Source organism: Bos mutus, chromosome 15 (assembly GCF_027580195.1).
Source record: "Bos mutus isolate GX-2022 chromosome 15, NWIPB_WYAK_1.1, whole genome shotgun sequence".
NCBI lineage: Eukaryota > Metazoa > Chordata > Mammalia > Artiodactyla > Bovidae > Bos > Bos mutus.
In genome coordinates, this window is record NC_091631.1 from 28,596,387 (window position 1) to 28,609,181 (window position 12,795).

The window sequence follows — 12,795 nt, forward strand, 5'->3', positions numbered from 1 at the left end:
TTTGTACCCTTTAAAAATCATCTGAAAATCTTTCTATGGGTATTACATGCTTGATTATTTCAGGCATTACTGTTCTCACATTATAAAGAAAAAAATGAGGGAGCAGATTCTTGGCTCTCCTTTCATGGTTTCTCAGGCACATGATTATTGAGTGGAATGGTTCTCACACATTGTTATTTCTCTCTCTTTGCCAAGCAGTATGGTTGAATGATCACAGATCAGGTCCATTAACTGTATGACCTCACATGGTTAGTTACTGTGCCAATTTCCTCATTGATAAAAAGGTGACAATATTTACACTATGGATTAAAACAAATAATTTATTCTAAATAAATGTTTAATTTACACTTAATAAAGCCTGGAAGATAAAAATCACATAAAAAACATCTACTATAATGATACAATTTTGGCCACATGAATTCGGGTTCTGAAGGAAAAACAGAACTTATATCCAGATTCAACTTTACTTATATCCAGATTCAAGCTGCTAAAGAAAGAAGGGACAAGGTATTTTTGGTGCCAAAAAAATACTTGAGAGAGCATGCATTAAACACATCAGAGCGCGTGTATTAAAAGCAAGGCAGCTTGAAAAAGCCTGTTTACAAAATAGAACGTTGTATGTGTATGTACTCAGTCGTGTCCGACTCTTTGTGACCCTATGGACTGCAGCCCACCAGGCTCCTCTGTCCATAGAATGTTCCAGGCAAGAATACTGGAGTGGGTTGCCATTTCCTACTCTAGGGGAACTTCCCAACCCAGGAATCAAACTCGTGTTTCCTGCATTGGCAGGCAGATACTTTACCACTGAGCTACCAGGGAAACCCATACAATACAGAATAGTGGTTCCCAGATACCAGTCATGGGACTGGCTGCATCAGATTCCTTTATAGAAATTTATCAAAATATAAATGCCCAGACCCACTGGTAGAAGCATGAATTCAAGAGGTGTGAGCCAGGGCTGAATGATCTGTACTTTAAATCATTTCTCAGATAATTCTGATGAATGGCCAGGTTTGAGAGCCACTGTAGGTGCTATGGGAGAAGGCAATGGCACCCCACTCCAGTACTGTTGCCTGGAAAATCCCATAGATGGAGGAGCCTGGTAGGCTGCAGTCCATGGGGTCGCACAGAGTTGGACACGATGGAAGCAACTCAGCAGCAGCAGCAGCAGTAGGTGCTATACTCATCTTTTACTTTGCGGTCCAGGGTATAATCAGTTATTCTTTAATACCTTGTTCCCATCTTACTATAAAGCTGGAAAAAGCATGTGGGCAGGATATCATAAGAACATCTTAGAGGGCATTTTGTAAACAACTATTTTTCAAGTTTGGGTCCCCAATAGATATTCAGATTCTATTCAATATTCAACTCTGTGAACAGAAGGAAACTTTTCAAAAGCTAACACAGACTAAACTGTTCCCTGAAGAATTTTCAGGGCATCATTTTAAATGATGACCATCATATTGAATACACCAAGAAACCAGAGGTTTCTTTCAATATTAAATAGTAAAGAAACACTAGATATAGAGAAAAAAAAGAAGTAAAATGTTCTGTTATTTATTGTTCAACAATCTCACCAGGAAAGCCATAAAGATATATTATTATTTATGGTAGTAATGTAAGCCAGGTGATTGTATAAACAGTATTACTTACTTTGCCATTGTTTCTGCAGACAGGTCTTCAGAATTCCTGACTTTTGTTTCACCTAAAAAGAAAATATTTTAAAAATAAAATTCCCAAGGAGATAAATGATAAAATCAAGAGTACTGTCTTCCAAAAATCTCACTTTAGGATAATGAAATGGGGACTTTATAATTGTACATGATAGGCACAGCAAGGATTTTCTATTACAGACATATCTTTATGAAGGATAATTACAGTAGCAAAGAAGGAGGATAATTACAGTAGCAGGTATTTCCACATTCCTTATACACCACCTGCATTGGAATTTGGTTACATTAGCAGACATTTTCTCAACAAGATATATATGTGTGTGAATTTATAAAATATTTGTGAAAACTAAAAGCTAGGATTTCCCTCAAAATGCCCAAATGGAAATGACCAGACCCAGTGAACTTTTTAATACTTTACACTGTTCAAAAGGGTTGGCAAATGTGTCATTGAGTCAGTGAGTAATTAAGAACTTCACTCACCATGACCTCGAAGATCCAAAGCCACAATCCTACATTGAACTCTACTAATGATTGCTGCCTAGGAGGAAAAGGAAAAGTATTAAGATACATCAAGGTTAGCAAATCTTTCCCCATTACCAATGATAACTTTGTTGGGTGAACTGCCATCAGAAATAAAGGATCCCAAGAGAATTAAAGGAATTCCCCTTTAAAGAAAATATTTAAAACTAATGACTGTTTTTTTGATACACATTCTGGCTCTATCCCAACTTCAAAATATGAAATCCCTCAAATTTAACTCTTCCTAGCTTTCCATGAAACAGAATAAGCACCTCTAAGCAAAGCCCCTCTGAACTCTGCCATCACCTATGATTTTCGTCCACACTCACTGGTTATCTCTTCCCTATTCTAGAAGGAAATTCTCTAGGTGAGAACTGTGAGTCAGTCTGTATCTTGGTTCAGCACATCACACAAATGTGACACTCAGATAATGAAATAACCTTGAAAGCAGCACAAGTCATAAAATCTACCAAAGATTCATTTAAGATAGCAGTACACGTTTGTGCCAATTAAAAATATATTGAAAAAGAAATCATAATATCATGAGCCAGTACAATTTTACTGGTTTAAACAAACCTAAAATTGAGGATCTTCTTCCTCAAATGAACTAGACTCTTTGACATTAATACATCACAATTAGTGTTAGTAAACATCATCAACACTTTTTTAACTTTTAAAGAAACGACAGGACAACTATCTAGGCTAACTCCTACATTTCATGAATGAGGAAACGGAAGTCAAGAGATAGGAAATTATTTTCTCAGGATCATACAACTAGCAGTAAAAATAAGATGAGAACCAAGGTAAGCTACTAACATAACAGTCAATGTATAAGATAAATCAAAGCTCTTAAATCACATTTTCTCATTTTATTTTTAATTGACATGTTTTTAATATAGTCACATTATAAAAATATAAAAATTAGTAAGAAAGAGAGGAGAAAAAAGCTCATATGATTTGCCATCTAAATGTCATCTCTTTGGATGTTTCCTATGATCTTTTTCCCCAACTCTGCTGAAATATTATTGACATATAATATTAAGGCACTGGATGTGATCATTTGATACATGTGTATATGTAAAATGATTATCACAATAACCTCCAGCCTCTCACATAATCATCATTTGTGTGTGTGGATAATATTTAAGATCTATTATCTTAACAACTTTCAAGTATGAATACCATACAGCTAATTACAGTCACAATGCTGTACATTTAACAGATTCCCAGAACTAATTCATCTAACAGCTGGGAGTTGGTACCCTTTGACAAACATCTCCCCACTTCCCCCACCTCCTAGCCCTTGACAATCACCATTCTAATTTCTATTTCTATGAAGTCAGCTTTTTTAGATTCTACATATAACTGAGAACACATATTATTTGTCTCTATCTGATTTATTTCATCTAACACAACACACTCAAGGTCCTCCATGTGGTTGCAAAAGCCAAGATTCCTTTCTTTTTCATGGCTGAATATTCCTGTGTGTGTGAGAAAGAGACATGTTTTGCATGGAGCTATTCAGTTTCCCCAACACCATTTATTTTAGAGATTATCTTTTCCCCATGGAGCCTTCTTGGAGTCCTTGGAATTTTTGGTTTCAGTAAAGTTGAACTTATCAACCTTTTTTTAATGGCTTCCACTTCATGGGGCTGCCCAACACCATATATTAATGTTCTTATCATCTTTTTACATGGACTTCCCTGGTGGCTCAGACGGTAAAGCGTCTGTCTACAATGCGGGAGACCTGGGTTCGATCCCTGGGTTGGGAAGATCCCTTGGAGAAGGAAATGGCAATCCACTCCAGTACTATTGCCTGGAAAATCCCATGGACAGAGGAGCGTGGTAGGCTACAGTCCATGGGGTCACAAAGAGTCGGACACGACTGAGCGACTTCACATTCATGTTCATCTTTTTAAATTCAGTAGTTTAATCCATTTGCGATTTTTATATTAACTTATTTTTATACATGGGCTTATTTCTGGTTTCTTTCTGCCAATACCATACTACTGATAAGAGTTTTAGAATATGCTTTGGTTCATGTACTGTTGAAGCCTGGCTTGGAGAATTTTGAGCATTACTTTGCTAGCGTGTGAGATGAGCACAATTGTGCGATAGTTTGAACATTCTTTGGCACTGGAATGAAAACTGAGCTTTTTCAGTCCTGTGGCCACTGCTGAGTTTTCCAGATTTGCTGGTATATCGAGTGCAGCACTTTCACAGCATCATCTTTTAGGATTTGAAATAGCTCAACTGGAATTCCATCACTTCCACTAGCTTTGTTCAGTGATGTTTCCTAAAGCCCACTTGACTTCGCATTCCAGGATGTCTGGCTCTAGGTGAGTGATCATACCATCTTGATTATCTGGGTCGTGAAGATCTTTTTTGTATAGTTCTTCTGTGTATTCTTGCCACCTCTTCTTCATATCTTCTGCTTCTGTTAGGTCCATACCATTTCTGTCCTTTATTGAGCCCATCTTTGCATGAAATGTTCCCTTGGTATCTCTAATTTTCTTGAAGAGATCTTTAGTCTTTCCCATTCTATTGTTTTCCTCTATTTCTTTGCACTGATCACTGAGGAAGGCTTTCTTATCTCTTCTTGCTATTCTTTGCAACTCTGCATTCAAATGGGTATATCTTTCCTTTTCTCCTTTGCCTTTCACTTCTCTTCATTTCACAGCTATGTGTAAGGCCTCCCCAGACAGCCATTTTGCTTTTTTGCATTTCTTTTTCTTGGGGATGGTCTTGATCCCTGTCTGCTGTACAGTGTCAAGAACCTCCATCCATAGTTCATCAGGCACTCTATCAGATCTAATCCCTTGAATCTATTTCTCACTTCCACTGTGTAATTGTAAGGGATTTGATTTAGGTCCTACCTGAATGGTCTAGTGGTTTTCCCTACTTTCCTCAATTTAAGTCTGAATTTGACAATAAGGAGTTCATGATCTGAGCTACAGTCAGCTCCCAGTCTTATTTTTGCTGACTGTATAGAGCTTCTTCATCTTTGGCTGCAAAGAATATAATCAATCTGATTTCGGTATTGACCATCTGGTGATGTCCATGTATAGAGTCTTCTCTTGTGCTGTTGGAAGAGGGTGCTTGCTGTGAACAGTGCATTCTCTTGGCTAAACTCTGTTAGCCTTTGCCCTGCTTCATTCTGTACTCCAAGGCCAAATTTGCCTGTTACTCCAGGTGTTTCTTGACTTCCTACTTTTGCATTCCAGTCCCCTATGATGAAAAGACATCTTTTTTGGGTGTTAGTTCTAGAAGGTCTTGTAGGTCTTCATAGAACCATTCAACTTCAGCTTCTTCAGCACTACTGGTCAGGGCATAGACTTGGATTACTGTGATACTGAATGGTTTGCCTTGGAAATGAACAGAGATCATTCTGTCATTTTTGAGATTGCATCCAAGTACTGCATTTTGGACTCTCTTGTTGACTATGATTTCTTCTAAGGGATTCTTGCCCACAGTAGTAGATGTAACAGTCATCTGAGTTAAATTCACCCATTCCAGTCCATTTTAGTTCAGTGATTCCTAAAATGTCGACATTCACTCTTGCCATGTCCTGTTTGCCCACTTCCAATTTGCCTTTGATATGACTGATTTCCAATTTGATTCATGGACCTAACATTTCAGGTTCCTATGCAATATTGCTCTTTACAGCATCAGATTTTGCTTCTATCACCAGGCACATTCACAACTGGGTGTTGTTTTTGTTTTGCCTTTTTCTCTTCACTCTTTCTGGAGTTATTTCTCCACTGATCTCCAGTAGCATACTGGGCACCTACCAACCTGGGGAGTTCATCTTTCAGTGTCCTATCTTTTTGCCTTTTCGTACTGTTCATGGGGTTCTCAAGGCAAGAATACTGAAGTGGTTTGCTATTCCCTTCTCCAGTGGACCACATTTTGTCAGAACTCTCCACCATAACCCGTCCATCTTGGGTGGACCTACACGGCATGGCTGATAGTTTCACAGAGGTAACATTAACTTCCACTATCAACTACTTACTTACCGTGAACACAGCCCAGGAAAGGGCAGAATGGCCTCCTCCATGCAGAAGGAGTAGGACTGGACCTTCTGAACCACTCTTGTAAACTCGAAAAGTGTATGAATAGTTAAAGATAACATATCTAAGCTTTTGCTCACTGAAATTTTTGATTACTTAGTTATGATGATACCAATGAGAAAATTCAGACAGGACCAAATTATAAGCAAAGCTACAGCCTTCCAAGCTTGAGAGGCACTTATGGAGAAGTTTCTGAGACACCAGACCTGTTTTTGAGGCATGGGAGCTGTGTGACCACTTTTTCAATGGGAAAAAAAAAAACACCGAACTATTCCCTTTGCCCTAATGAGGACATAATTCCTGGCTTCTAGACACTAAACTGGTTCAACTCACTTTACTCATGAAACCATCCCCTCAAAAGATGTATCAGTTTCAGGAATTTAATTCTTAATCCCCTCCCATATATTAGACAATTATAGCCAAATAAGATATTAATAGTCTTACAAGTAACATCCCATGTCATGCAAGGAACAGACGGAATAAAAATGAAATAAACAGCAAAAATAAAGAACATTTTAGGAACTATACAAATCTTTGTAGACACTATAAATTTATTAAGGAATAAGCCAGTTTGCAAAGGATATATCCTTGCCAGTTTCATTCTCTACTTCTACATCTTCCATGGACTCAAAGTACTGACTCCAAGGAACAGGAGAAAAGTCCCGCTTTCTTCCAGGGCTAAGGGTAAGAAAAAGAGAGAGATTACAAATAAAACATAGTCACGCATGAAAAGATAAAATCTTGATCAAAATATTAAACCTGAAATGAAAACAGTAAGATATTTTCTCATAAAGATATGAAGAGTTTTTATACAGTTAAAATGTGTTTTAAAAAGCTCAAATATGTATAAAAACTTTAGATTTTAGGAAATTTTATTAGCATATTTTAATCACAAATATATTACATGTATATAACAACACAAGTTCTCTCACCTTATTCTTGGCTATAGGCTCATTCCTATCCTTTCAATCCAGTTCAATATTGTTCCTACTACAATAATTTTTGGTCACTATTGCTTCGTCATACCTTTAATCTTCCATATTTTTTCATGCTTCTATTTCATTTCCCAACCAAATGGCACACTGGCCATATCAATACCTTGAATTTCTGGGTATTTATTTGAAGATAAGCTTACACAGAACTGAAATGACTTATCTATTCAATGTACCATTGTCTGTAATAGAGAAAAACTGAAAATAACCTAAATATCAGCAGGTAACTGATTAAAATAAATTTAAACAATAGTTATAAAAAGCAATTATGTATTGATAAAATTCCTTATTTATAGATATGATACACTGTGAAGTAAACAAACACGATGCACATACTACCATATGGGTAAAAATGGGAAATACATATAAATGCAATTCCTTATGTATGTTCAGACTATCTCTGGAAGTATACTGATATAACATTGATGGTAACCTGGGAGGGGAACTATGACTAGGAGGTGAAGAGGAACAATTTTCAATGCACATCCCTTTCTATTTCTGAACCATGTATCATTTAAAAATATTAAATCATTTTAAAACAAAGCTAAGCAATAAATATCTACTTACAACCTATGTCTTCAACTTTGGATGGAACATAAGAAAGAAACCCTGAGTCTTCCTCTACTTCCATATCTACTCTTCTTTCCAGTAATGAAGGAAATTCAGAATTCTATTAGGAGCAAAACATTAACTACTGCCTGAGATCTTTTACATGCTATGGGACCAAACCGCGGGTATTTATAAAGTATAATATAAAGTCCCTTTTAAATATTTAAGTGAATACAGAAGTACTCTAGGTTGACTATAATACGGAATGAATTACAGTGGTACAGCTGGGCAATCAAGGATGTATTCTCTCAACAGTCAAGTATTTATTGAATATCGTTTTCTACTAGGCACTGAAACAGATTAGTGGGTCTCAATCCATGTAATAAAATTACCTGGGAAGTTTATAAAAATACTGATGCTTAGGTCTAACTCTAGAAATTGATTTAAACCATCTGGGATGTGGCCTAGGTACTGATAATTTTTAAAGTTTCCCAAGTTGAGAGAGAGGTGCTAGAAATATAAAGGAGTATATGGTTTGGAATAACAGAGGAGTTCAAACTCCTCATAGTTCCTACTATTTCCCTGTAATTCCTAACACAGTATGAACCTGGGCAAATTCAATTGATCTAAACTCTTTCTGCCTTAAATTATAGTGACTAAGTAAAATAAGATATCTTTTAAAAGAATCAAATAAATCTGGTAGTTGCTCAGTAAATGTGTAAACCTACTTCTGATAGAAAAACTTCTGCGGAAGTAAACTACAACTTTAGTCTAGACCTATTTTTCTGGTTTGCTGGTTACACTTGAATTCCTACTGGAAAACTAAGAGCAGAACTCTTTAATTTTACTTACACTCACAAACTCATCTATGCATATATTAATTTGAGTATATATAATACAATAACATGGCATGCCAAACATATTATAATAGATTCTAAGGATCTTGAATGAAATTTTAATGTCTAGACCGAGGGATACAGTAGCAGTAGTACCTAACATTTACTGTACACAGCAGTGAGTCACTGTTCCAATTTACAGGCATGATTCTATTTAATTCTTATAAAACTTTCGAAGTTATTTTTATCCCCATTTCACAGATGAGAAAACAAATTAGGTACACAAAGCAACTTCCCCAAGGTTATACAACTACCAAGTGGCAGTAACAGGATTCAACTCCAGTTCCATCACTCTTCAAAGTCTCTGCTCTTTATTCCAATGCTGCACTAATTCTCAGATTTTTAAAAAAATCTATTTGGTTGTATCAGGTCTTAATTGTGGTGCACAGGATCTTTGTTGCATCATGCAGAATCTTTCACTGCAGCACGTGGACTCTCTAGTTGTGGTGCAAGGGCTCACTTGCTCTGTGGCATGAGGGGTATCAGTTCCCTGACCAGGGATCAGACCTGCACCCCCTGCATTGCCAGGCAGTTTCTTAACCATAGAACACCAGGGAAGTCCCCTCAGACTTTTTTTTTTCTTTCTCTCTCATTTATACTTCTGAAAAGTAATAAGGCTTTATTTAGGGCATATTATCAAAGGTTTCCTGTTCAGAATCTAAATATGATTAACTTTGCCAAGGCCACAGAAACTTTCTGAGTTGGCCAGGCACAAGTTAAAGAAAAAGTACTTTCTACAATTAGAAATTATTGCCAGGAGAACAGCCTCCACTTCTTTCTAATCTTCCTTTTAAAAAAAAGTTTCAGGGACTACCCAACTTTACCAACGTATGAGTAATTCCCATTTAGTTTAAAAGGCAATAATCTACACCTCAAAATGCTGCTCCTACTACCACAGAGATTTTTCGGACATACTCCTAACATCTGCATTTCAACACATAATTGTTTATACACTCCAAGACTTGACGACATTTGGTAACTTAGACAAGAAGTAAAATATTAACGGCCTTGTATGAAAACTAGTTCTAAAAAATACACGCACCCTAACATTCATAGCAGCACTATTTACAATAGCCAGGACATGGGAGCAACCTAAACGTCCATCAGCAGAGGAATGGATAAAGAAAATATGGTACACATATTCAATGGAATGTTACTCAGCCATAAAAAGGAAGGAAATAATGCCACTTGCAACAACAAGGATGGACCTAGAGATTATCATACTAAGTGAAGTAAGTCAGAAAGACAAAAACACTGTATCACTTATATGTGGAATCTAAAAATATGACACAAATGAACATACCTATGAAACAGACACAGGTTCATAGATATCGAGAACAGACTTGTGGTTGCCAGCTTGTGATTGGGGATGCTGGGGGTGGGGGGAGAAAGGATTTCAAGTTGGGGATTAGCAGATGCACACTAGTATACATGGGACAGATAAACAAGGTCCTATATATTCCATGATAAATAGAAAAGAATATATATTTATAACTTAGTGACTGCTGTACTGCTGCTGCTAAGTCGCTTCAGTCGTGTCCGACTCTGTGTGACCCCACAGACGGCAGCCCACCAGGCTCTCCTGCTCCTGGGATTCTCCAAGCAAGAACACTGGAGTGGGTTGCCATTTCCTTCTCAATGTAAATATATATATATATATATATATATAAATATATAAATACATATATATTCCAATATATATATATAAATATATATTTATAACTTAGTGACTCTCGAAAATTAATTCAACATTGTAAATCAATTATAGTTTGATTAAATAAAAAACCCCTTGGCCTATATGTTGACCTTAACAGTCTATTTCCAACAGAAAGTGGAAAAATTTTTAAGAAGATGAAAAGAATGAGGGGCTACTGCACTCTTAAAACTTTTAAAATCTAAATTAATTTTCCATTTGCTAGAGACTAAAGCATTGTTCTGCCATTATTAATTGTGTGACCTTGGGCAAGTCACTTAACTTCTCAAGGCCTGAGTTTCTTCATGTCAGATAGGTTTGTAGCATCAGTTTTATATGCTTTGTTATGAGGATTAAAGTAGTCCTTTGGTTACTCTCAAATTATCCTCTTCTATTCTCTGGTGGCTCAAACGGCAATGAATCTGCCTACAATGCAGGAGACCTAGGTTTGATCCCTGGGTCAGAAGAATCCCTGGAGAAGGAAATCTTTTCCATGGCAACCCCCTCCAGTATTCCTGCCTGGATAATTCCATGGACAGATGAAGATGAGCCCAGTGGGCTACAGTTCATGGGTTCACAGAGAGTCAGACACAACTGAGCAACTAACACTTACTATTTCTGTCATGGAGCCAATCATTTTCAAAAATTAGTTTATTCCTTGGAAGTATGGATACCAGTGAGGCTGCAGAAGGAGAGGGTGGTGAACTGGGAGAACAGGACTGACATATACACTATCATGTATAAAGTAGGTATCTAGTAAGAACCCTACTCTATAGCACAGGGAACTCTACTCAATGCTCTATGTAACCTACATGGGAAGGAAATCCAAAAAAACTCCATTTTATTTGATGGAACACATCCTCCATTAGCTTCCCGAGACAGAGGAATTAATTATGAAACTTTGCATGTCAAACTTCTGTTACCCATTTTTACACTTGACTGACAGCTTTCTTTGATATTGAAATTTTATGTTACAGACCATTTCCATACTGTGGAAGGAAGTACCTTGATAGATTCAACTTTGGAAGTGTTCGCTAAAATTATACGTACATTTGTATAAAAATACGTGAATATATAAAAAATAAATATATATAAGATCACATTTATATAATTATATTTTAAAACATATACAGGGAATTCCCTGGTGGTACAGTGTTTAGGAGTTGGTGCTTTCACTGTGGTAGCCTGGGTTCAATTATTGGCTGGGGAACTAAGATCCTGCAAGCTATGTGGTGTGGTCGGAAAAACACACAAAAGCAAAAAACAAAGGACACCACTGAAAATATGAAAAATCATAGATCTGATAAGGAACTTGTATCTAGACTGTATAAAAAACTCATAATACAACGACAACCCAATTTCTTAATGAACAAAGGATCTGAATAGACATTCTTCCAGAGAAGATATACACGTGGTCAATAAGGACATGAAAAGATATTCAGCATCATTTAATTATTAGGGAAATGCAAATCAAAACAACAAAGAACCACTTCACATCACTAAGAGCTTTTGACAGAAAGACTGCCAATGACAAGTGTTGGCAAGAATGAAGAGTTAGAACCCACATACATTGCTGATGGGAATATAAAATGGTACAGCTGCTTTGAAGAACAGTTTGTCAATTCCTCAAAAGGTTAAACAAAGGTATCATATGATCTAGCAATTCCACTCCTAGGAAATTACCCAAGGAAAATGAAAACATCATGTCTACATAAAAACTTGTATAACAATGTTCACAGGGGCATTGTTCATAATAGTTAAAAAGTAGGAACAATTCAAGTCTCTATTAACTGTTGAACAGATAAACAAAATTTGGTATAAATCCAAACAATGGAATATTATTTGGCAACAAAAAAGGAATAGAATAATTGGACATGCTACAATAAAGATGAACTTAAATTATTATGGCAAGCAAAGAGGCCATTCACAAAAGATCACATATATTAAGTCCATTTATTATAAACGTTCAGATTAGGTACATCTATTGAGAAAGAAAACGATGGCTGCCTAGGGCTTGGAGGATTAAGGGAAAGTGAGGACTAAAAAGCAAGACATATTGCTCATGGGTATAAAGTTTCTTTGGGGATGCTAAACATGTTCTAAATTGACTATGGTAATGGTTGCAGAACTTTGGGCGTATGCTTAAAAAAACATTGACTGTATACTCTAAATGAGTCAGTTGTATGGTATGTGAACTCTATCTCAATAAAGTTACCAAAAAATGAGAAGGGGAACATTTAAATAATAGATTATATCATTACTTGTATGGTATGTAAACTCTATCTCAATAAAGTTGTTACCAAAAAATGAGAAGGGGAACATTTAAACAATAGATTGTATCATTACTACCCTAATAGAGAAGAAAATGAAATGAGAAAAACACAGGTCAGATGAGACAAAATA

General features: G+C 36.4%; 1 protein-coding gene across 2 annotated transcripts in view; it reads right to left on the minus strand.

Moving 5' to 3' along the window:
- PPME1 (protein phosphatase methylesterase 1) overlaps positions 1 to 12,795 on the minus strand; it is a 50,050-nt gene that overhangs the window by 22,156 nt on the left and 15,099 nt on the right. For both annotated transcript variants that reach the window (XM_070383740.1, XM_070383741.1), the window contains exons 2-5: positions 6,846 to 6,940; positions 6,209 to 6,300; positions 2,154 to 2,211; positions 1,654 to 1,705 (exon numbers count right to left, since the gene is read on the minus strand). In XM_070383740.1, the coding sequence (XP_070239841.1) occupies positions 1,654 to 1,705; positions 2,154 to 2,211; positions 6,209 to 6,300; positions 6,846 to 6,940 (297 nt within the window). The remainder of the gene's footprint in view (positions 1 to 1,653; positions 1,706 to 2,153; positions 2,212 to 6,208; positions 6,301 to 6,845; positions 6,941 to 12,795) is intronic.